The sequence below is a fragment of the Carassius auratus genome, chromosome 23, assembly GCF_003368295.1.
Source record: "Carassius auratus strain Wakin chromosome 23, ASM336829v1, whole genome shotgun sequence".
Taxonomy (NCBI): domain Eukaryota; kingdom Metazoa; phylum Chordata; class Actinopteri; order Cypriniformes; family Cyprinidae; genus Carassius; species Carassius auratus.
The window spans coordinates 6,115,837-6,142,252 of record NC_039265.1 but is presented as its reverse complement, the minus strand read 5'-3'; the positions used below and the strand labels follow the sequence as shown (position 1 = coordinate 6,142,252).

Sequence of the window (26,416 nt, the reverse complement as noted above, 5' to 3'; positions counted from 1 at the left end):
ACACCTGTTTTTCTAGAAATCTTGAAGACATTGATTAGTTCGATTAGGTACTGTATGTTTGATGTGTCTCTGAGAACTGGAACTAAACTCTGCAGAACACTAGCCCTCCATGAGTAGGATTGAACGTTCTTGCACAATAACAGTGGTTCTCAACAACGTTCCTGGAGCCCCCAAGCACTGCAAATGTTGCATGTCTCCCAATTCAAACACTGTTGATTTAGCTCATGAAACTCCAAGACCTGGTATGTCAGGCAAAGGAGACAAAATGTGCTGTGTGGGGCTCCAGGAATGTGGATGAAACCCACCGCCGTGGAACACCTAGAGTGGCCTAAAACATCCTGGCAACTACATAGAAATGTATTGCAAACTATTTTCAGCACTTCAGGTATCGTTTTGCACAGACAAGAACCAGTTGTGCTTTCTTGGGATATGAACCAATATTTATTACATAAATCACATGTTGTATTAACCGCAGGAATGTGGACTTTGCTGTTTGTTGTTTTGTTGAAGCATTTAATTTATTTTGTTTTCATCTGCAATTGCTTGTAGCTGCTTTGCTTAAGCCAATGCAGGACCAAGTGTGCACTTAAGATTCTCATCTTCCCGTCTGTCTATTTATCTTTCCTCTCTTTTTTTGACCATGCAGTCTTTGTTTTCTTTATCTATTTTAAGCAGTCTCTTCAGCTTTTCTCATATGACTTCTTTCCTTCTTCCTGCTTACCATTTTTTATTTTTTTGCAGCAGCAATCCGAATAATAAAAAAAGGTTCAAAAGTCCAGACAACATCTGTTAAATGCTATGTAAATCCTTTCTTTTCCACTCAGTTCATAATTAATCTGGTCGATGTGTTGTCTCTCTCCCCTCTGTTTCCCTTCTTGAAAGCCTCCATTTACCATTAGCAGATATTGAGAATTATGTCTGCCTAGGTCCCTGCCAAAAAGCGCTTGGCAGATGTTGGCAGCTGGCTGTCTTTTAGATGATAGCATTCTGGAGCATTTTCCTACTGTGATCACTTCAGGTGTTATAAAATGCTTCTTACTGAGAGCTATATGCCAGGCTCATCGACTTCATGAGGTGGCAGAATCTGTGTATCAGACAAACACATTTCATTAGGATCAGTCCATAGATCATTCAGTTCTCTATTTGCACAATGTGACGTATTACTCTTAAAAATGCCTGGCTTTGCTTTTTTAAATATATCTGTTAGTTTTCATTGCACTTAGTTTTATGGAAAAAGTGCTTGCGCAGCCATTGTCTGAGCTTATCTTATAAAAAGAGACTGTGTGAATTTAAAGGTGAAATGTGCAATTTTAGTCTGTTCCAATTGTTTGAATGAGCAGGCACATATAGCAACATTGGTAAAAATTTTCAATTAAAATCATACAGGTTTGGAACAATGAGGCAATTAATCATAGAATTAAAAAATAATAATAATTCTGTAGGATTACCTCTTTCAGTCAGGTTAAAATTTCATTTGCCTCAAGTCCTAACAGATTTCTATGCTGCATGTAAACATGCTACATGACTGACGTGTTAATGTTATTTTCCAGAATTTTTAATAGATGATGTTTCCAGGCATGTCGCATGAATACCTGTAAAGTCATAACAACATGGTTGTACCTGATAAAGTAGTTAAAGGGACATTGGTGTTCAGAGAGTTGGTTTATGTGTGCATTCAGAGAAAGAGAGAGAACAGGAAAAGAGGAGGGAGGGAAACGAAGGGGCCGAGGAGGCACGAGTGGAATTTGCCTTAAAAGGGGAACGATTTAATAGTCCCACAGGCCACCATGTCACCCCAACCCCCTCCTTTCCTCTCCATCTACATCTCTTATCGTTCTTCAAAAAAAGAAAGGTCCTCTGAAAAACGTAAAACACGCAGCTGAAAATAGTCTTAGAAAGGCAAAGATATAGAGTTTGACTCTGGGAGGCCTTGTCAGGGTAAATCGGCACCAAAGGGCTGATTCTGTTCACACAGGTTCTCAGTTACACAGCCTAAGCCCGGCAGCTACACATCAACGCTGCCAACTCGCATACCAGCTTAGCCTGAAGCCCTGCAGAGCTGCGGCTTCCCTCACTTCCCAGCAATAGTTGTTGTGGTCTCATACGCCATTTCATTTCCTGGTGGATAGTCGTGGTTTCAGCTGGCCTGGTCCATGAGAATGCTGGGAAAATATGCAAGGAAAAATGAGTAAATAGATGAGTGGAATCTAGAGATGTTTATATGAACTTACATATTAAAATTAGTCTAGAAAATGGCAAATGTAAATTATATAATTTAATATACATTATATACATATATACATTTTGCACTAAATGTTGCAAATATGGCAACGTCAATTTAAATACAGAAATACAAAGTCATTTTACATATTGCATTGTCGTTTTGCATGTTACATTTCAAAATGAATTTTGCTACCCATATGCTTCCATAGGAAGATCAGTAAGACTTGCATGTTCCTCATTGTGGCCAATGTACATTATTTTTTTATTTATCTTCATTTCAAAGCCATACATTGTTCTGGGTAACTAAATAAGATAAGGTTGACTAAACATGATAAACCTAAGTAGGACATTTTAGCATGGGTCATAAAGTAAGACTAAAATTAAAATAGCTGACAAAATTAACACTGTGTGGATGATAGGGTGTTGCTGAGTGATCGCCTGGGTGTCATGTGTGGATGATAGGGTGTTGCTGAGTGATCGCCTGGGTGTCCTGGGTGGATGATAGGGTGTTGCTAAGTGATCGCCTGGGTGTCCTGGGTGGATGATAGGGTGTTTCTAAGTGATCGCCTGGGTGTCCCGGGTGGATGATAGGGTGTTGCTAAGTGATCGCCTGGGTGTCATGTGTGGATGATAGGGTGTTTCTAAGTGATCGCCTGGGTGTCCCGGGTGGATGATAGGGTGTTGCTAAGTGATCACCTGGGTGCCATGCGTGGATGATGTGTGGATGATAGTGTGTTGCTAAGTGATCACCTGGGTGTCCCGGGTGGATGATAGGGTGTTGCTAAGTGATCGCCTGGGTGTAATGTGCGGATGATATAGTGTTGCTAAGTGATCACCTGGGTGTCATGTGTGGATGATGTGTGGATGATAGGGTGTTTCTAAGTGATCGCCTGGGTGTCCTGGGTGGATGATAGGGTGTTTCTAAGTGATCGCCTGGGTGTCCCGGGTGGATGATAGGGTGTTGCTAAGTGATCACCTGGGTGCCATGCGTGGATGATGTGTGGATGATAGTGTGTTGCTAAGTGTTCACCTGGGTGTCCCGGGTGGATGATAGGGTGTTGCTAAGTGATCGCCTGGGTGTAATGTGCGGATGATATAGTGTTGCTAAGTGATCACCTGGGTGTCATGTGTGGATGATGTGTGGATGATAGGGTGTTTCTAAGTGATCGCCTGGGTGTCCCGGGTGGATGATAGGGTGTTGCTTAGTGATCACCTGGGTGTCATGTGTGGATGATGTGTGGATGATAGGGTGTTTCTAAGTGATCGCCTGGGTGTCCCGGGTGGATGATAGGGTGTTTCTAAGTGATCGCCTGGGTGTCCCGGGTGGATGATAGGGTGTTGCTAAGTGATCACCTGGGCGTCCCGGGTGGATGATAGGGTGTTGCTAAGTGATCGCCTGGGTGTCATGTGCGGATGATATGTGGATGATAGGGTGTTTCTAAGTGATCGCCTGGGTGTCCCGGGTGGATGATAGGGTGTTGCTAAGTGATCACCTGGGTTTCATGTGTGGATGATATGTGGATGATAGGGTGTTTCTAAGTGATCGCCTGGGTGTCCCGGGTGGATGATAGGGTGTTTCTAAGTGATCGCCTGGGTGTCCCGGGTGGATGATAGGGTGTTGCTAAGTGATCACCTGGGTGCCATGCGTGGATGATGTGTGGATGATAGGGTGTTTCTAAGTGATCGCCTGGGTGTCCCGGGTGGATGATAGGGTGTTGCTAAGTGATCGCCTGGGTGTCATGTGCGGATGATATGTGGATGATAGGGTGTTTCTAAGTGATCGCCTGGGTGTCCCGGGTGGATGATAGGGTGTTGCTAAGTGATCACCTGGGTTTCATGTGTGGATGATATGTGGATGATAGGGTGTTTCTAAGTGATCGCCTGGGTGTCCCGGGTGGATGATAGGGTGTTGCTAAGTGATCACCTGGGTTTCATGTGTGGATGATATGTGGATGATAGGGTGTTTCTAAGTGATCGCCTGGGTGTCCCGGGTGGATGATAGGGTGTTGCTAAGTGATCACCTGGGTGCCATGCGTGGATGATGTGTGGATGATAGGGTGTTTCTAAGTGATCGCCTGGGTTTCATGTGTGGATGATGTGTGGATCATAGGGTGTTTCTAAGTGATCGCCTGGGTGTCCCGGGTGGATGATAGGGTGTTGCTAAGTGATCACCTGGGTGCCATGCGTGGATGATGTGTGGATGATAGGGTGTTTCTAAGTGATCGCCTGGGTGTCCCGGGTGGATGATAGGGTGTTGCTAAGTGATCGCCTGGGTGTCCCGGGTGGATGATAGGGTGTTGCTAAGTGATCGCCTGGGTGTCATGTGTGGATGATAGGGTGTTGCTAAGTGATCGCCTGGGTGTCCCGGGTGGATGATAGGGTGTTGCTAAGTGATCACCTGGGTGCCATGCGTGGATGATGTGTGGATGATAGGGTGTTTCTAAGTGATCGCCTGGGTGTCCCGGGTGGATGATAGGGTGTTGCTAAGTGATCGCCTGGGTGTCCCGGGTGGATGATAGGGTGTTGCTAAGTGATCGCCTGGGTGTCATGTGTGGATGATAGGGTGTTGCTAAGTGATCGCCTGGGTGTCCCGGGTGGATGATAGGGTGTTGCTTAGTGATCACCTGGGTGTCATGTGTGGATGATGTGTGGATGATAGGGTGTTGCTAAGTGATCGCCTGGGTGTCCCGGGTGGATGATAGGGTGTTGCTAAGTGATCGCCTGGGTGTCCCGGGTGGATGATAGGGTGTTGCTAAGTGATCGCCTGGGTGTCCCGGGTGGATGATAGGGTGTTGCTAAGTGATCGCCTGGGTGTCATGTGTGGATGATAGGGTGTTGCTAAGTGATCACCTGGGTGTCATGTGTGGATGATAGGGTGTTGCTAAGTGATCGCCTGGGTGTCCCGGGTGGATGATAGGGTGTTGCTAAGTGATCGCCTGGGTGTCATGTGTGGATGATAGGGTGTTGCTAAGTGATCACCTGGGTGTCATGTGTGGATGATAGGTTGTTGCTAAGTGATCACCTGGGTGGATGATAGGGTGTTGCTAAGTGATCACCTGGGTGTCATGTGTGGATGATAGGGTGTTGCTAAGTGATCATGGTGTCCTGTGTGGATGATAGGGTGTTGCTAAGTGATCGTCTGATGAAAATAATAAATCTTGTTCTTTTTTTTTCACAGCCTGCATGATTCGAGGCATCTTTTAATGTTCTCCTAACACTAAAAATAAGCAATTAAGGGGAAAAAAATGCATAGCTTGATCTCAAGAAGAAAAGAAGAAAAGTCAGCTTATGTCTGTTTACAATCTGAATGACAGAAAACTAGAGCACAATGGTGTGTGTGTTTCTGGGAAAAGTAGGGGGTGGGGGCTGATGTCCTCTGGATTTTGGCTTGTGAGTTGTGTACATTTGGCGGACCGTACGCTGCTTTAAGAGTACTATTAGACTTTTGATTTAATGGGAATATTCTCACCTGTGTGTGCTTAGAAGAGGGAGATGAGATGTGAATTGGCGAACATGTGTGTGTGTGTTTGAATGGGAGCCAGGAAAAGGGGAAGGGCCTCAAGTGAGCGGACAAAAACAGCTGCTCTTGTGTGCTTGGGAAGCCTCATCCAGAGAGAGCGACGGTGGAGAGACGGACCAGCAGGGTCCAGATCTCTATATGGGTTGTGCCCTGAGTGCGGATAGCTGTGGGGACGAGCCAGATCCGGTACCCGTGAGAGGGTCTTTAAGGAGGGAGAGAGCAAAGTCCAGGGAAAACATGAGGCTGACCAAGGTGGGTACTTTCAAAATTCGCTTACAGGTGAAGAGTTCAGAGAACATGTTTATGTGTGTGCCTTAATGTCGTAAGATGAAGACTCTGTTTGTGGTGAAACCCACGTGAGGAGCTGGGGTCAGTAAGAAGTTACGCAAGTTGTTGTTATGAGTGAAGTTACTCTCTTGTAGTGCAGGACAGCATCAGATAGGATGCATTTGCAATTAGCCTACGTACAATATATGTTGTGCATTTACATGCTTGTTATATGGAGGGTCTAGAACTGTTTTATGCTTGGTTTGTCTTTTCATGTTTATCATGTTATTAAAAATAGATTTGTGCACATTTTGAAATTTGCTAAGGTATTCTGGGGTGTCGCTAGGGTATTTTTCATGGTTGCTAAGGTATTCTTAATGAGTAATAAGGTGTTCTGGATGGTCGTTTATGTATTCTGTGTAGTTGCTATTCTATTTTGTATCGTTGCTCTTTGAAAGCCAGTGTATAGTTCCCTAATATTTATTTCTAATTTTAGATAAATATTTTTAGCAATTTTTGTGATATGTCTGTTTGGCCAGTTCTCCAAAGACTGGTGAGTCTTCAGCTGACTGAAGGTTTTTATTAATCTTGAAAATCAAGAATAACACTTTATTTTAAGAACCAATTCTCACTATTAACTCGCATGCATATTATAACGTAATATTAGCATATTGGCTGTTTATTAATATTTACAAAGCACATATTAATGACTTATTCTGCATGACCATCCTTTTTATCTTACCCCATACCTAAAGCTTAACATCTACCTTTTTAATAAGCAGCAAATAAGGAGTTTATTGAGACAAAAGTCATTGTTATTAGTGAGAACGAGACCTTGTAATAAAGTCTGGTCACAATAAATATCATACCTTTCCTCAAAAAGCAGCCTGATTTGACGTATTATTCGTATTGTAACACAAACAGTGTGTGGGATGAGTTACATGCTAAAGTTGAATGCTGAGGATTAGGGGTTTGTTCAGATTTTTATGTGAGGATGAGCATGTGTGTTCTGGAGTAACAAAGTCTCCCTGATTGTTGACACTGACAAAGAAGGCCTGGAAAACTTGAGGAGGGCTTCATTGTGTGTTTACATGCTTGAGAGTGAAAGTCTGTAATGGTCTGGTCCCCGAGGCTCGTTCACGTGTAGTGCAGCGTGGGAACTTTGAGCCCTATGTATGATGTCACAAAGTTGTAGCTGATCCTGTGAAGCAGGCCTGGGAATCATTATACGTCTCTCACAGCAGTTATTCAGCCATGCCACTTTAATATTTTGCCACAGGTCCGTCATTTGTGGCCAAACTCAAACGCATTTTAGTCTTGTCAGTATTGGACTGTAAAAGAGTCCATCCACTGTCCTGTTGATATTTTAATAGCAAACTTGCATAAGGCTGTGGTTTATTTTAAATGCTTCCTCCTACTATTGTAACCATAATGTTTGTTTTTACAGACATTTTTCATTTTAATACCAAGCTAGTTTCTTTTCTTTTGCTGTGGTTGCAGAGTTTAATGGTAATACTCCTAAATCAGTATATGATCATGTCACGTCGAGGAGGATCTTGGTCTGCTGATGAGACTTTAATGAAACACTGTGTTATTCAAGCATATAACTCTTTTATGATGCTATCTAACTAAGCAATCTGACATTTAGCTTGATGTTTTCTAAGCCCCAGTGGAGCAACCAAAGTTTTGTTGTCTTAGTCAAGGGCTTAGATCAACCCCTCGCAGGATCTGAACCTACGACCCTTCTCATCCTTAAACACTAAGCTGCACCGATGCATTACTTACTCGTCACACCAAATCATTCATCGTGTTCTTTCATTACATATTGCATTATTAGTTGCTCTTGGCTATTTTTTTGTTTGTTTGTTTTTTTGTAATTTAACAAAGAGAGGCTTTAGCCTCTCAGAATCTTGTCCTCACTGAGCTGCTATTGTCTTAGTGTGACGAATACCTAGGCTTCATTCCAGTCTTAAAAGAATCTGTGAGGTCTGCAGGCTCTTTTACATTCTGTGTCATTCTTCTTTGTCTCTGAGGAAGAGCTATACTTCTGGATGGTCACTTTGACCCGGAACAGAACTCGGGTTTGGTGAATATGAACTTTGGTATATCTAGGATTTGGCCCTAAATCTGTTCCAGTGATTATTTTATTTTATTTTATTTTATTTTATTTTATTTTATTTTATTTTATTTTAGTTTGTTTGTTTTTCGTGTTGCTTAGTTTGTTTTTTGTCCTTAATTTTGTTGTAATTAATTTAGTTTCTTTGTTTTTTATTTTGTCTATTGTTTTCTTCTTGTTTGTTTTATTTATTGTCCTGTTTTATTTATTGTTGTTTTATTTATTGTTATTTTCATTTTCATTTTGTTTTTGTTTAATTTCATTTTATCCTATTTTGTTTTGTTTCATTTGAGTTGTTTTGTCTTTTTGTTTGTTTTTCAAAAGTTGTGACAAGCTCCTTTCAGCAATTCTTTCCAAATTTTCAATTTATTTATTAATTTTTTAGTGATGATATAATTTCTATTAAGAGATTTATTTTTAGTCCATCTCTAGTTCTAATCAATATTCAGCAAACTGCTGTGCATTATGATGCATCTGAATTTCCATTCTTCTATGCAGTCTAAAAACACATCTGTTCAGAAACTATGCTCTTTGTTTATCTTTGCTCTTTGGGACTTATGGTATATTCCTAGAATATCCATGGAATGGCAGAAACTTTAACAAGTGCTAGTTTATTGCAGCCATAATCCACAGGCATCCACTATAAACACCACACAGGAAAACGCCTGGTCAGTGTATAAATAGGCTGTTTTTTCTGAGTAACACACACTCATGCATGCTGCTAAAGCACATACAGGGGCATAAACATGTTTTTATTTTTTCCACCGATCCCAACATGCACATAAATATTAAAACATCAACAAATATATACCAAAACCTTTACATTTCTGAGCAATCTGAATTACAATTCAGGCAATTAAACCCCCCAGAACACCCTAGTAACTGCATAACAAATTTTTCTCACATTGGATACATTGGAATTCTGGAAGCACTGATCACATTCCCTCATTCTCATATGAAATCAAGCTTTGTAAAGCTTGGATGCTTTCACATATCTACAGCGTGGTGTAACTATCTGCATATTCTCAAGAGGACATGGTCAAACATCAGGGTGTTACTCTGACAGCATGAGGATGTGTGTGTAGTGAGGGAACATGAGAAAAATCGAGTGTGCAATCAGGAATGTGAACTGGAAACACTTGAAAGGAAAAAGAAAGCCATCCCTGTCCTTTTCGTGCCACTTTATCAAAGCCCCATTTTGCTGGGGTCATAAAAACAAATTTTTCTCTGAATTCTCTTTGCGCTCTATTTCCTTTCCTCACCGCCCTGACGTCTGCCCGCTGCAGAGTTTGTGCAGCACTGAAAATATTTTGGGAGTGAGTTGGGAAATGGGCAGAGAATGAGAAGAGGGACATGATTCAGCGTTTCATAAAACACATAAAAATATGTTTAAATATTGTGTGTTTCTTCTGCCTAAGAGTCATTTTTGCATGAAGATTTCAGCTTTTTTCATGCTAAATAATTTAATGATTAAATGTTTAATTGTTTTAAAATGCTTTTATGCATACATGTTGTTTTATATGTCTCAAACACAGACTTCTTAACATTTATATATTTAAATATTAATACTATAAAAATGGTAATATGAAATATTAAAATCCATTCTAAAATATTACATTTTAAATAATGAAAACAGAGTGAACTGATACTTATCTAAAATGTATATGCTGATTTTATTTTATTTTATTTTATTTACTTCCTCTGTTCTATTTCCATCATAACAATTTTGACAATTAGGACCTACCTCTCTTTTTCTGGTCTCTAGCACACACCTTTCTTTGAATCCCTCTACCCCTCCTCACCATCCTGCCTCAGTCTCTCTCTCTTTCTCTATCTCTGTCATCTACTTCTCTCCCTTGCTCCCTCCACAGCTGTATTTAATCAACACTTGGCTCTTTTGTACCCAATCATTCCTGCGCTCACCCCTCCCTCCATTTCCTCTTTCTGCATGTTCTCATTTCTCTCTCTCTCTCTCTCTCCCTCTCTCAGCATCCTCCTCTTTTTCAAATGTTTGTGTTGTCCCTCAAACTTTCATCCAAAACTGTTGGTCAACATTACATCAGCGCACAACAAATATGTGTTTCCAAAGCACATTCATTTGAAAAGGGCCTAAGATGTAAAAGTGTGTGTGCTGACTTGGCCACAGGTGTTTGTAAATATCGGGGACTTCCTGTTTTGTTATTCTGAGTGATTTAGGTGCTGCGGCTATACGGCAGAAACATGGCTCCACTGACACACAGTTCCTCCTCCACAGCTGGGGGTGCTGTGTGTGAGTAATGATCCTGCTCCGTTTCACCACACACTGCTGTGATCGTTTCCCCAAGGCCAGCTCTCTTCCAGAACCACCTTTTTCCACTCCATTCTCACTTTTTGTCCACAAAAGTTTGGGGAGTCTAGGATTTGTGTTTAATTTTATTAATATTTTATTTATTTATTTATTAGTATTTTATTAATACTAAGGCTTCATTTATTTGATTTAAAAAATACAGTACGTAATTGAAATAATATTGCAATTTAAAAATAAATATTTTCTATTGGAACACATTTTAAAATCTAATCATATAAAATGGCTTTACTTTTGGCATTAAAACGGATTATTAAAGCAGAGTGAAATTACCTCAGAAATCATTTGTATTGTCGTATAATTTGTTTTAAATATTTAAAATTGATTAATCTCTAGTTGACAGTTTTGTTATAACACCATATCAGTAAAGTTAGTTACTTCTTAACTAAGGAGAAAAAATTGCCAATGTGAAGAGCTTGAGAAGAAATAAGAGAAAAATCAAGGTAAATATGCCCTAAAAAAAACTAAATTTCCCCGGCTGCGTCATTTTCACTTAAGCTCTATAAAAGTAAATATAAGACGTTTCTTCTATTACATGCATTTTTATAAAATCAGTTGATTTTAAGTTAAAGATTTCATCTTTTTGTAAAGAAACGAATGATACAATGCCTTGAATTTACTTAGTTGTGATTTTTATATTTTTTTTTATAATATAATTTATTTATTACTACTTTTCAAATGCCTTATATGTGCATAGATTTTAATGTTTTACATTTGTTACAAACTTTTTCAAATATTTGTTTAAAATTGTTAAATCATTCAAACCATGTGAAAATACATCTGATTTAAGTAATAACACTCTCCTCCACAGGCCACATGATTTGAGGCATCTCTCGTTTTCATAGCACCAACATATGGGATGAGTTACTTGCCAAAATGTAATGTGCTGTGGGTTTGTTTAAATCCCAAACCTTAAATATGAAAACAGGGAGAGATGGAAAAGAGAGCGCATGTTCATGGGAAATGCAGAAAAAATGCAGTTCTATTTTTAATGATCAAACATGAGTTCCAGACAAAGAACTCTCTCTCCTCTGGTTCTGTAAACAGAATTAATTTGTATGCACATGGCTTGGTGAGTGGGACGGGACGTGTTTCTCTAATGTTCACAGTCTGCCTGCTGGAGGGCCCCTCTCTCCCCAACCATGTGCCTTCCACATCCTGTCTACACATGGCCTGTGTGTCCTACACACGTCTCTCTTTACCCTTTCTCAACAAGCCTCACTCTCTCACTCTCCTTAATTGGATTGTATCATTTCCCCTCCCTGATACTCAAGCTTTCTCTGTCCTGTTCTCTTTCTTCTTCTCGCTTGGCTGTGCATTATATGGTCAGAAATGATCCAGTCGGTGTTAAAAAATAAAAAATAAATAAATTGTATATTGAATTAAATTTTTTTATTTTTTATTTAAGATTGCAAATAAATGCAATCATTTATTTGCATGCATTAAGTGTGTGTGTCTATATATATATATATATATATATATATATATATATATATATATATATATATATATATATATATATATATATATATATATATATATATATATATATATATATATATTCCGCATTTTATTTCCTGTTTCCAATTCAGGCATTTCACAAACATTCATTACGTAGTTCAAAAAAACATTCAATAATACATTTCTATTTGCTGATTTATATTCGTCTGGATGTTTAATATATTAGTCTTAATGTTTTCTGTGTTTTAACTGAACTTGTTTCATGAATGCATTAATCAGTGGCACACATCTCATGGTGTTTGTCTGGGGCTTCATTGCTTGAAGCCACATTTAGTTGGCTGTGCGATTCCACAGAGCACATTTCTGTTTATTCTGCTCGTGGACAGATGGACTGCATTCATCACTTAGATTTGTGGCCATTTGTTATAATCATGTAGTGTTTGAAAATGTTTCTTAATTGGCGAAAACAAAACCCAATGAGGAACAAATTTGTCTGCTTCAAAATTAAGTCTGGGATGTTTGATACGAGGCCTAGCTGAAGGTGCTTTATCGTTTTTTTTTTTTTTTTTTTTTTTTTTTTTTTTTTTTTTATCGTTGTAACTGGCATCTTTTCAAAAAATGTATCAAAATCGACATTTAGGACGTTTATAAACTCTTGTGATCTCGTCTGCAGATGTAACTCCACAAATGACCAGTTGATGTCGCTATTGTGCTTTCAATAGTACTTTCAAAGTTTTTTTTTTTTTGGCGGACAAATATGCATTACAGTGATTGTCAGTCTAACTTATGGCTAATTATTTATTATTGTAGAGACCGTAATAATATATTGAACATAAAAAAATTATTATACAAAATCTGTCTAATGCATATCAGAAACAAGGTAATGTAGGCTACAACTTAATTCCATAATTAACTAAACTTGTTTTGCATAATTGCTACCTATGTTAATGCCACAGTTTCCTGTTGAATAAAAGAAAACATAATAAAATATAACATTATATAAAATGGCATGTAGATTATAGAATTAATTCTTAATTAAAATAAATAAATTTAAGTTTAAATATTCAAAGCAAACTGAGATAAATATTTAAACGCATATGGTTTTGAGAGAGAAAGATATGTTGTAGAACAGCGCTGCATTCATAAAGGCAGGCGCTTCTCATTTGCATTCCATCCAATCAGCTATCGATTCGTCAGGATGCAGCCAATCAGAAAAGTTTGCTTCCAGAAACAACATTCCACAGTGTTCTTTTCCCGCTGTAGCTCCTCCCACTGCCAGACTCTGAGTCTAGTGAGAGCAAAGAAAGGAACTCCATCAGTTTCAGTAGTCGAGTGACACTCTTTTGACTCAATGGGAATGTAGCCCATGAAATCTTTAAGGAAACATTTTTTAGCTGGAATATTCTCCAAAAACATGAGCAAGGTAAAGTATTTTCATTAAGTATGGATACATGTCTAGAGACGTCCTGAATGTAAAACAAATGTGCATAAAATGGTTGAAATTAGATGTGACTAGATCTCTTTAATGTATTAAAATACTTTATATTAAATGCTTTTGTATGCATGTCACGCAAGTAATATGTTAGGAGTAACATTAATCTGATATGTAGTTTTCCTCTTTTATGTGTCAGAGCATCCTGGAGGTGAGTGCTTGAGAAAAAAGTGACTTTTGTTTCTGTTTTTAACAGTAAATATGATGCAGTAGTTTTTATCTGAGCATAACAACACACTGTTGTCCCATATGGTAAATAAAAACTCTTGTATAAGATATATAGTGTGCTTTTAAATGGAAAAAGCTGGCATTGGTGCTGCTGTGTCAGTGCCCACGCTTTCCATGTTCACTATCATGGCATGAAACATGTCAGATGGATAACTGCAGCATGAGCGAAGTCTCGTTCTCTCTCTGCCCTACAGAACCACTAATGAAAACCTCATAAAGTCTTAAAAGTTTTATCACTCTGCTAATTAAGTCTGGCAAGAACTAATTCAAAACCAGCGTTTGAGTTTGTATGTTTATTGCGTTATGTCGTCGATGAAAGGAAATGCGTCCCTTGGTTTTCCCCAATCTCTGCCGGGGGTGAAACTGCGCTGAAAACTGGAGCAGAAAGAAAGAGTCATCATATGACTTCACGAGCTGGTAACTAATAGTTACTGCGTCATCACGCATTAAACGCCTCACTAGAGACTACGGCTGTGTCTCAAAACACAGTGAGCTTACTACCCAGACAGCAGTTTGGGGTGGATCGATTAAGACAATCTATTAAACCTGTACTATTAATTTCAATTGTATTATTTCTAACAAACTTCAGTAATGTAAAGGAATGCTCTCACAATTCTTTCAACACGGTAGTGGCCAAAATAATAATGATAATAATATGTCGTATTAATTTGTTATTTAAACACATTTTTAACTGAATGTGTCAAATAAAAATAAAAAATGTGTAGCAAACACCAAGCAAGTGTTATTGCTGTTGAATACATATTACAATGGTTTATTGCCAAGGTAATATCATGCATTTTGTATATGCACTACAGGTACTTCAGCATTATTGTATGTTTTGAAGTATGTACAAAAATATCAGTGTGCTGTTATTACTGTGAGACTAAAGATAAGTCAATATGCAATGCAAAAGAAGACTCTAATCAGAGGATATAATATAATCATCATTTAAAGGATGTTTTTCTGCTGTACAGCTCTGAATACAGCTAAACAGCCATTAAATATGACCACAATTTGGAGAATGTAAGAGAGGCTTTCTTTTTCAGTGGGCTGGTTGCTTGTTATAGCTTAGTAAATATTTGATATGATTATGAATTGTCACCTACATTATAATAACTTCTCTCTCTTTTTCTCTCTCGTGCACGTTCTATGAGCTGTCACTTCATATCGGACCTCGCATGGATTATTTCAGCTTAGTGTATCCACCTGAATACACAAAACGGATGTAATGCAAACCTTATTATACCACACTCGTCTATAAACTGGTCTGCCTGAAGAGAATCATGCTGTTTAACTTATAGCAAAGCCCAGGGAACGAGTTATAGATGAGTAAGAGAGCCGTACAATAGAAGTGCTACCTAGCAACACACTGTAATAATTCTTGCTGTTGATTTTAGCGCAGTAAAAAAGTTGCAAGTAATTACTATGTGATATAAGCTATAATCAGGGGGATTTCTTTACAAGCATATTGAGCCATTTATGTATAGTCATAAAATGAGTGTGGTCACTGATTAGTGTGTTTTACTTGGTTCTTTCTGAAGTTTCAAGTTTCACGTCATATTGAAAAGCTCAATCAAAACCGTCTGTAACCGACCGCCATGGTTAGATTATAGTGTGCGGACGTTTACTGACATGAAGGTTCACGTAAAGGTCACACCGCAGGAATTCCTGATGAGTAATCGGACATACGTCGGCGTTATTGTATTTTATCTTTATATTTTGTATCGGACTGCCTTAAAGCCTCTGACTGTCCCTTGGCTTTCTCTTGGGTTATATATAGTAACAACAACAGCGATAACAGTCTGACACTAATGGACTGCTGTGTGATTTAGTGTGTGACGGGCTTACAGGAGGAAGTGCGAATAATAACTCACACAATAGGATGTGCAGATTAGCTCGTAATTTCCTGAGGATGGAGCAGGGCTGTGACCATCATGCAACGGGATGCATCCCGTATTCAATGCATTTGATTTTTGACGACCAGTTCTAGTAGTTGATTGGTTTTTCGCTTGATAGTTTGATGTGAATGCTGCGTGTGTTGTGTTTTGGTCATTGTGCATCTGTTTGTTTGTCATGGAGACGTATTTGATTAGTGCAGGAAGTATGCTGACTTCATCACTGGAACAGGCCGCCTCTGTTCTTCCACTGCCTGTCCCACCCTACACACACACACACACACTTATAAACACACACTCGTATTCACACACATGGCTCCTTTGCTTTCCCTTTACCACCCCTCAGTGAGGGGAAAGGCCTGTAACACTTTTTTATTCTCCCCAGCTGAGATACTCATTCTTTATTAACCCTAAATGTTTGGTGCATTCAGCAGGATGCTGAGCTGCAGATGTGAATGAGGCCTACAAACTGTGATGGAAAGAGATGTGCTTTTACTTTTCAAAGCAGTCAGGTATTAAAACATGCATGGGACCCATCGAAAAAGGAGTATGACTTGACTAAGGACAATTATTTTTTGACTTTAGATGGAAAGCTATTACTTTACAAACATCTGCAATGTTTTTACAGTACTGTACTAATGCTACAGTAAAAAAAATTGGAACATGTATGGAGAAAAATGTTTTCGGCATCTCATTACATGTGTTTATTTGATTTCCAATCAAGTAATATTCTTCTCCGAGCCAAAAGACATGCAAAAAAACATGCATCTTGACAATTTTTGGACATAACCACACCTTGTACAGGTACTCCAAAGACAGCCATCTCAAAACTAGGCCTGATATCCTTCACATATGCCTCAGACAAAATGTTAAATATAGCTGTCCAGTAATCCAGCAGTCTGGTACAAAACTTTTTACTTAAAAATATGTTTAGAAAATATTTTGAACATTTAAAATGTGAGAAGAAGTAAAAATAAACATTAAATTAAAATAAAATATATAAAACCCCATGTTATTTTATCAAATCATCAAGGCAACATTTCAGATGTTAAGTTAGTTTAATTTGGTGTACTAAAATAACTTAAATAAAAATTCATAAAAAATTATGTAGACATTAAAAAAACTACTAAAAATAAAAATTCACTAAACAAAATTAATAAAACATTAACCAAAATTAAAAAATATAAAATTCCAGCTAAAATTACATTACATGACATTTATTATTTTTACTTTATCTTTTTATTTAAACCTTTTTCTTGAAAATGTTATAAATGTTTTTCAATACCATATGAAACAAACATGAATACAAAGAGTACTTTTCTGTCAACTTGGCACATTTTAAGCTAGATTTAAAAGATTTTCATTTATCATTTTCCTGGACACTCTTATATGTCATTGACTCCTGAATGTCAGTCGGTGTTTATGTTCTTCTCGGGCTTCCATTCATAGTTTGCATTTACTGAGTTGAGTTGGAACACAAAGTTCGGTTCTTTGCAGGATATTGCACACAATGTGAGGATCTGTTAAAGCTGGAGCTATTCATGGAAGAGAAGAGAGTGCAGAGGTTAAGAATCATGGGAAAATTGGTACATGGGTGTGCGTTTCTCCCAAAATACGGACTTGCCTCTCGCTTTCTCTCATTTCTATGTCTGTTTATATCCAGATTGTCTGTTCAATTCCCCTTCTGTTCTTTCTTTTGAGTTTGAAGGGAAGGGTTTTCTGTTTCTGAAAGGCTCTCCTTTTTGCTGGAGAGTCTTGGCATGCTCTTCTGGATGGCTAAAATTAAGTGAACAGTCCCTCCTTGTCTCTGCTCCGTGCCCTGGGGGCCACCCCTACCCACTAGCCTCTCTTGGCACACTGTTGGCCGGGCAGTGAGTTAGTTTGTTGACGGGTGTTGCAGTCACACCTCAGAGAGCACTGGACCTGTGAGACGTGGTCTTGCACACTCCGTTAAAGACGGTGTGATTACTTTGTGCAGGTAATGGAGAGTTGATTATTTCTTCATTTGGGCCCTTGACCCTTGTGGACTTTAGCAGTGGAAAGGTAAGCTTTATAATGTACGTTCTATGTTCACCTAATTGGGGTGCACAGAAAGGTCACTTTTATGCTTAATATAGCTAAACTACTTTTTAAGTGCATTCATGTTAGTTGAAGGACCTCCAACTTTTAGTTGAATATAACTGTAGTACAATTAATTAGACAGAGTGCTGTAGAGCAGTGAATATGTTCAATGGTATGCATAAATCAAACAAATGGGACTTTTAAAGCAACTTTTGCCAGAGTAATGTATTGTATTTGTATTATCTGAATTTGGGGATTTTTAATTTTTTTCTTTTTCTTTTTTAGAAAATATCACAATATTTGATTAATTGCTTTTTTTCCCTTTTGATTATTTACCAGAATATGTAACAAACATTTTTTACATATATAATTTAATTGTTTTACATTTGAAAAATATCTGCCATTAAATGTATTAAATGCAAAAACAGTTGAAACCAGCATGAATACAGAGTACATCTGGGAGCTTGTCACACGTGTTTTTATTTTCTTTATCGTGGACACTTTTATACGTCATTGAACCCTTGGCTAAAGTTAAGGAAAATGAATAGAGTGAACATGGGAAAAACTAGAAGCTGAAATTAGAAGAAAGAAAGGAAATCCAAGCATTAAGGAGCTGTAAAAGAGAAAGAGAAAAGCAGCTGATGATTTCCATTTGGGTGGGCAAACTGAACTCCTGGAGCGGCCAAACAAATCAGCTTGATCTGGCTGAGATCTCTGAGAGAGGGATAACACGAGATGATCTGGTGATAGAGGGCTTTCTTAGTAACCGTGGATGTTTAAATGGGATGCTTTAATGCATAACGCATAACGTTTGTCATGGGTCACTTTTACAGGGCATTTGCTAACGTCTGAAGCAGCTGATCCTGATGTTTGTTTATAGTGAATGAAAGACTTTCTCTGATTAAACGATTATAGTCTGCTATTAAGATTTCTCAACCTCCTTCTTCACACTGAAGAAGTTTTGTGTCAAAGTACAGTCAAAGAACAAGCAGTTATGAATGAGGAGAGGACAGTCTACAGTGACACCATTAACAAATGTTCCTCTGCTTCTCACTTACTTTTATTCCAGGTTTTACATTGGACATCAAGTGATGTTCCAAAGCTGATACCATTTAAACAATTATTTATTATAACATTTAAATAAAGTATTTAACATCAAACATGATCACTATTATGAACTATATAGATGCAGAATGCTTATGAAATAAAGCGTATATACAAGGTTTTAGTGCATTTCTATGTGGTTCTGAAAGTGTAGATATATGATGATGCTGTTAGGGTGTTGCTATGTGGTTATGATGTTTTGGGTGGTTGCTAGGGTGTCGCTATGTTTTATGATGTTTTGGGTGGTTGCTAGGGTGTTGCTGTGTGTTATGATGTTTTGGGTGGTTGCTAGGGTGTTGCTGTGTGTTATGATGTTTTGGGTGGTTGCTAGGGTGTTGCTGTGTGTTATGATGTTTTGGGTGGTTGCTAGGGTGTTGCTGTGTGTTATGATGTTTTGGGTGGTTGCTAGGGTGTTGCTGTGTGTTATGATGTTTTGGGTGGTTGCTAGGGTGTTGCTGTGTGTTATGATGTTTTGGGGGTTGCTATGGTGTTGCTGTGTGTTACGATGTTTTGGGTGGTTGCTATGGTGTTGCTGTGTGTTATGATGTTTTGGGTGGTTGCTAGGGTGTTGCAGTGTGTTACGATGTTTTGGGTGGTTGCTAGGGTGTTGCTGTGTGTTATGATGTTTTGGGTGGTTGCTAGGGTGTTGCTGTGTGTTATGATGTTTTGGGTGGTTGCTAGGGTGTTGCTGTGTGTTATGATGTTTTGGGTGGTTGCTAGGGTGTTGCTGTGTGTTATGATGTTTTGGGTGGTTGCTATGGTGTTGCTGTGTGTTATGATGTTTTGGGTGGTTGCTAGGGTGTTGCTGTGTGTTATGATGTTTTGGGTGGTTGCTGCACACTGCACATTTTGCATGTCTCCTTTCTCTGACACACCAATTTCAGGTCTTGGAGTCTCTACTAATGAGCTGATGACCTGAATCAGGTGGGTTTGATTAAGGAGACATGCAAAATGCACATTTGGTGCAGTTTTGGTGCCATTTTTGGGGTAGTTCCAAAACCAGTGTTGGGAACCACTGTTCTAGGTGGTGTTCTATCTTGGCCTTCACAAGTATTGTGTTCTGTAGGAATATATTCACTAGAGATTCCCAATGTCCCTGAAGACAATGGTTGTGGAGTGAGGAATGGCTGTATGTGATGGTGCTAGCTTGTTGAAGCTGTGGTTATGGCACCTAATGGGCACATGCTGCATTTCTCGCCAGCTGTCCAAACAGGGTCGAGAGAGAGAGAGAGAGAGAGAGAGTGGAAAAGAGTGCTAAACCCCTCTACCTCTCTGCCAAATGGAAAAACGCACAACCAAACACAAAGCTGCATTATGCTGCTCTGCTGTGGGACGTCATACAGAGTTAAAACCAAACCAAACCCAGTGTACAAACATGCTGCATGATGAGTTTGTGCAGTCTGTTGTTAGTCTTGAGCCTCATCAGAAGTGATAACATACAAATTTGTATTTGAGGACGATATGTGGCTGTCAGGTATTTCGTACTCAAGCGCTACACAGTGGGCTTGCTATGTAGAGCTGTTTGTGTGAACCAAAGCGTCTTCATCAAGTTTCTAACCGCAAGATGTGGCACTTTCAGATAAAAGGTTTTGTCGGGTTTTTGTTTTTGTTCTCAGCATTGAAAAATGAGCTGCTGTTCATGGAAAGAGAGACAGAGGCCTGACATCCAGAGGAGAATTCAGGTCAGTGAAGGGAACCGGGCAGAAGAGCGGAACGCAAGAGATTTATTTGGAGAAACAGTGAACTAATGGCAGAATGACAGGATTACAGATGGTGATAGAGAAAGAAGCATGAGTTTAGCGTCAAATACAAAGCCTTTTTTTTAAATGTTGTGTTTGTCTTTTCCAGACGGGGAAGGGCGAGCCCCACGTCTTTAAAGAAAAGACCTTCAAAAAGAAGCGGCAGTGTGGGGTGTGCAGGCAGAACGTGGAGAATTTGGGCTCTTTTTGTCGAGGTGAGTAACATCTGACCATTTCAGCCTTTATCTCAGGTTCTTTTTTTGTTTGTTTTTTGATGCAAAGGACCCACAAATATGATGTTCCCCTTTTGACATTTTTATTTATAATAAATGTATCTCTCACAATTTATACTGAAAAGAAGCATGCTACTATAAGGAAAACATGTAAATTATGAAATTAAATAATATAATTTTACTGTACAAAAAAAAGTACTATTTATTTGTATTTCTATTTTTTCACACTAAATCCTAATCCAGTTTTACGGTGTACTTTGACAGCCCTAAAAACATATCTTAAAACATCTTTTCATGCCAATTATGTTATTGCTAACTATTAAACTATTAGTAATCGTTTTCAGTAATGGAAATAAAGCTGAAAAACTTTTAATAAAAATGTAATGAATTTATGTTGAAGTAAAAAATGTTGTTAAACTCAAAGGTAAAACTGAATTAATAATTAAAAAAACATATATATAGAAATATTAAAATGTGAAATATTAAAACATGACATAATTAATAAAAATGAAATGAAAATGTAAAATATAGAAATAAAACATTCAAAATATTAGGAAATGCTACATTTGTATTTATATACTTCTAAAATAACACTATTCCATGGACTTCTAGACTTTTACACATTTTTTTAATGAATAAATGGTTTTCTAAACTTTTGTTATAATCATAAGAAAAAAAGATTTATAAGAAAGATTTTAGATGCTATTTTAATACTATTCATCCCTGATGCAAACTCCCAAAATTATTAAATTATGTTGCATCTTATAGTTCACTAGGGGGTTCCCTAGTATTCCCTGTATTCCTCCCTGACCAACACATTTCCCTCTCTTTACCGCCCACAGTCTGCAAAACAGCCACTCATAAGAAATGCGAAGCCAAGGTAAGAACATTTTTCCCATTTCTCATCAGGTCATCATAATGAATTTATCAATGCCTCTTTCACTCCCTCTTCAGATTAACATAGGCGTATACAATGGTAGTTTATGTATTTAAAGGCAAGCTCTCTCTCTGTGTTTCCTGCACTGAAGACCTCCCTGTGTTGGGGTGGCAGTGCTGGCAGCCGCACCCCTGCACCACTAAACTGTAGTGAAAGACTCATTGATAAGACCAATGGGTGCCAGCGCTGGCACACCCATATCAGGCACGGCTCCAGGGGAGCACCCTGGGATCTAGAGTCCCAAGCAACGCTGTAAAGCTTTATTCATAGTTGCTGACCTTGTATAGAGGAACTACTGTGATGCCCAGTGTTATATAACCTTATTCGTCACTACTTGGCACTGGCAAAAGTTTGGTCAATGTGCAAAGAAACAGTGAGTGTTTTAACATGCCACATGGTTATTCAATCAGCGAAATCGCAACCCACTGAAACTCTTTACGACACAGAGAGCATGCAGTTTGTCTAGAGCTGTATCATGCTTGGAGTTGAGCTCACTGGCTGAATAGCTTCATTTTCAGGCATGAGTTCCTTTAATGACTAGGTTAAATGATTATGTGCATTTCATGAATCAGGGGTCAGAATCTACATTTTACCAGACAGAATTCACTTAAAAATCTAGTTTGCCATACATATGTATTTTTAATAATAATAAAATAAAAATCTAAGTATATGTTTTTTTTGTAGCTTTAAAAGTTGATTAGTTGATTTTCATCGCAGATTGCAAAAATCAATGCAGTTAATTTTAATAGTGTGGTACAACTGCAATTCTGGGCTGGTAACTGAAAGGTTGTAATTTTGAATCCCAAACCGGTAATCAGTTTGATGATTTCTTTTGTTTTTCATAAAAAGTCATAAAATTATTTTCATGAATTATTGAATTTTAAGAATCAAGGCAGAAGCATGATCTAAGTGTAAATGGTGCAGTACAATGGTTATAGTTTTCAGTGTATAACCAAAGGTTGTAGGTTTGAATCCCACAGCAGGCTATAACAGTTCAGGGTTAGATCAACTGATAATTTGTCATGATTCATGCATAAACAGACTTTTCTTCAGATATCTGGTAGATTAAATGTTTAGTGCAAGAACCCAAGAGCAGTATGGGGACAGATTGGATATACACTGGCAACCTCTTTTCCCAGACTCCTGCTTTCTAATTTTCCAGGGTACTACACGTTTTGTTACCCATCTAAAGCATGTTTAAATTATCTTTTGATTAGTCTAGTTTTATATGTTCAGTGAACCAGGCATGACCATTCATAACCCTTAATGTTGGCTGTGATAGTCATCAGCTTTGTCATAGTGCGGAAGTGGCCACCCTCTGTAGAGAACATGACCTTTAAAAAAATAAATACATTTGACCAGCTCTTAGCACCTCACAAGACACACACACACATACACACACACAAAATTCAAGAACACTTAAGCCCTCTTTGGTCACAGTGCCACGACTTGCTTCATATTAAAGTGCTATTACAAAAATGTTAGACAGCTTTGAGTAAAAAACAAACAAAACCCTGAGCACTCCTGCAACACAAATCTCACATTTTACATGATTACACACTGTGTTTGACCCTAAACAGTGCTTCATTTCAGAGTATAACCTGCAGTTATTTTATTTAGCGCGGCAGAAATCAGTATAAAGCCCTTCTCTGCTGCTCTTTAATATAGAAAATCCACTCAAACACCATTCAGCTGTTTCATGTTGCTCTCTTAAGCTTTCGTTCCCTTCCTGGGCTCTGTTGCATTATTAGATGTGAATGTTTTTTTATTCACCTCCTCATAGCACTGGCCTTATTGTATTTTACACCAATTAAGAGTTGCACACTTAGATAGCTTCATCTGTGAATTGAATGGGTATGTCCATATGTGAAAGCTAACAGTTATGTTAGAAATACAGATATGTGGACTATAGAAAATAGGAAAATACTTAATAGAGGAAGCACTCTCAGTCAGGAATGGCTAGTTGACTTCAGGAGCCACGAGGGACTTATTAAACTCCTCCTCTAATTGTAGAAGTACCTTATGAAGTACAGTGTGATGACAGATTGAGGTGTGATGTCTGGCCATATTTGACCTCTTAATGGCAGTTTCTCAATAAACAGTGTTGTAGTTTGTTGCTATAGGGTAAAATAGGGATTGGTCAGGGAAGTCATGCACCTACCAACTTGTTGATTATTCATTTTGTAATTTTTGTTTAATCATGAATATTTCTTAAAAACATCTGTCATGACTCAAGCATCTTCTAATGAAATACCATCATACATTTGCCTTGTATGCTTTTTTGTTTTTTGGTTCCGAACTCCATGAGATGACATTTAAATAACACTCAAATAAAGCCGCCAAAATGACCATATATTGGGAACAATATCACAACAAGTCAACAGATTTGTGAGAAATTAAGATTCACAATGATGGAGACTGGTATTTATATCAATCTACGAGTGATAGAATGGCCTGCACTGATCCGAGTTATATACAAGGAAAAAACTGTTAAATAACACCAATAATTTATTAAAATAAAATAAATAGAGATTTGATCTATCTCTCTCCAACCAGTCCTTAATATCTCAGGCTTCCCCAGGACAACAGCTGGCAGCAGATGGTGTTTATCTGGACTGACTCATTGCTCTTTTGATTTAAGATAAAATCTGTTTATATCCTTCATTGTTTTTGAGGTGAACTATTCACTTGAGTCATACTGTAGAGATGAGCTGGCTCTGTCTGGTCTGTAACCAATAAAAACATAGTTTAACCACCTCTGTGTGTAGCCTACAGTGACGGTGACCAATAGTTTCAGACCTCACTGGTCTGTTAATGTTTTTTTTTTTACTTCCTACCTACTTACATGGAAATACCACGGCTCTTTTTTCCCAAAATGCATTTCCTGAAAACAAAGCTGAAAGGGAATTAATGTCAGAACCGCCGTCTTTGTTTGTGTGTCTGTCTGGTGTGATACAACCTCGTCCACAACCTTAAACCACAGGAAATAACCTCCAGCCAACTAACAACAATTGACTCCTCTTTAACTTGCTTTAGCATTTAAGATGAACCTTAGCTGTCACTGAGTCAAGCTGACCCTGCATGACATATCACAGTTCAAGAGTCACAATTTGCTGTGGAGGATGTCAGATTTTAGACTAAAGTTAAACTCTATTTTTTAAGACAGTTGCTAGTTGATGCCAGTCTAGAGAACTAATGGTCTGGTAAGTGAAGCTGCTGTGTATGTAGAGCATTCCAGATCCCTCAGTCTTGAGTGTCCATGACCGTTAGCATGCTGTCTTGGCACATAAAGTCAAAACTTGACTGTATTTTTGTTTTTTTCCACCATGCATCCTGTGAGTGGTAGGATCTTATCTATGTGCCAGAGTGGAAAATTCAGTCCGTAGAGAAAAAGAGATGATGGTGGAAAAATATTCAAGGGGCCAGAGAGGGGAAAAAAACGAGAGGAATAGATGGCAGAGTAGACCGTCAGATGGAGGAAGAGTCATTTCCGCCTCTCTTCTGGGCAAAAAGGGATCCTGTTTCCCATGGTGCTGGTGGCTGAAGTGGGATATGAACTGGTATAAAAGAGGGAAGTGAATGGGTGGGCTCTTCCAGTAAATCGTTCATTTCATCACCCCTCTTTATGAGCTCATCAATGCCATGTGTTTCCCAAGCTTCCCTCAGGCCAGAGTGAGTGTGTTTATATATGAATCCAACTATGTGTGTCTCAGCTTTGTCTAAATCCATGTTAGTTTCATTTTGCATCATTTAGAGGTTGGTGTTCTGACTCAGAGGCCTGGATTACATCCGACTCCTAATGTTGGGTAACAAGGAGAGGTATATGCCAAAAAACAGAGCTAAAAGGGTATAAAACCATGAAGGAGTCCACCGTGGATGCAGCCTAGGGCCCTGTCATACCATTTAAGCAAAACATTAGTTTTTCTGTCATCCACTGACTTGCGAGTCTTCTGTTTGAGTTATAACAGTAATTTTGAAGATACGTTTTCTTTATTGAAGAACTAAAACATGACTCCAATAGCAACCTGAAGAGCAAAGGTAGACCTGAGGCTACAGCTGAGGGCTACAGGCACATGCTGTTTGAACAGATACACATAGATGATGAGACACACTGATGATTCACTACGCATCTGATGACTAACATGATATTAAACATCAATATTAAACATCAATCTGACATTGTGCACAGTCAGTTAAACATTTTCAGTTGTCACAGTTTTAAGTGTTTGTGGCGAGTGGGGCGGGGCCGAGAGGTGTGGGAACGAGGAGTGAGGCCAGGTGTAGTGATTGGAGATGAGCTACACCTGCGCCCCACCGCCAGTATCGAGTCCCACGTAGGAGATGGAGGGATATAAAACTGGAGCGACTATAGTGAAGGACGAGAGAGGACCAGGCCTGGGACATATTTTATCTTTTGGTTTTTATTTGCGTGCACCAGTCGTCCGCGAGAGGCTGGTGCGCTGTTTTGTGTTTATTTTGAATATTAAAGTGTTATTTGATTGTGCACCGGTTCCCGCCTCCTTCTTCCCGATGAGTATGGAGTTTTTTATATTATTACAGTATTCATTACAATATTGCATCTATCTATCTATCTATCTATCTATCTATCTATCTATCTATCTATCTATCTATCTATCTATCTATCTATCTATCTATCTATCTATCTATCTATCTATCTATCTATCTATCTATCTATCTATCTATCATGGTACAAGTGGATAAGCAATGTAGATAGTGTCTTAAATTGAGAGGAGATCCCTGTTAACTGCATACACTTCTACACTGCCTATAGATTA

The 26,416-nt window shown here is 38.5% G+C and overlaps 1 protein-coding gene and 1 long non-coding RNA gene across 8 annotated transcripts in view; one reads left to right on the top strand and one right to left on the bottom strand.

Moving 5' to 3' along the window:
* Positions 1-428: 428 nt before the first annotated feature.
* Positions 429-10,460, bottom strand: LOC113041107 (uncharacterized). The gene is made up of 3 exons (XR_003275342.1): positions 9,871-10,460; positions 2,035-2,162; positions 429-1,084 (listed from the first exon to the last, which is right to left on the bottom strand). It is a non-coding gene; the product is annotated as an uncharacterized LOC113041107 (long non-coding RNA).
* Positions 5,614-26,416, top strand: part of tns2a (tensin 2a) — a 44,982-nt gene continuing 24,179 nt past the window's right edge. For 3 of the 7 annotated variants that reach the window (XM_026199434.1, XM_026199435.1, XM_026199432.1), the window contains exons 1-3: positions 5,614-5,995; positions 20,560-20,665; positions 21,526-21,563. In XM_026199434.1, coding sequence (XP_026055219.1) covers positions 5,882-5,995; positions 20,560-20,665; positions 21,526-21,563 — 258 coding nt within the window. In that variant the 5' untranslated portion in view covers positions 5,614-5,881. Of the gene's footprint in view, positions 5,996-13,208; positions 13,355-17,423; positions 17,590-20,327; positions 20,394-20,559; positions 20,666-21,525; positions 21,564-26,416 lie in introns of those variants that run through there. The other 4 variants (XM_026199438.1, XM_026199437.1, XM_026199436.1 and 1 more) reach the window with 4 other exon arrangements.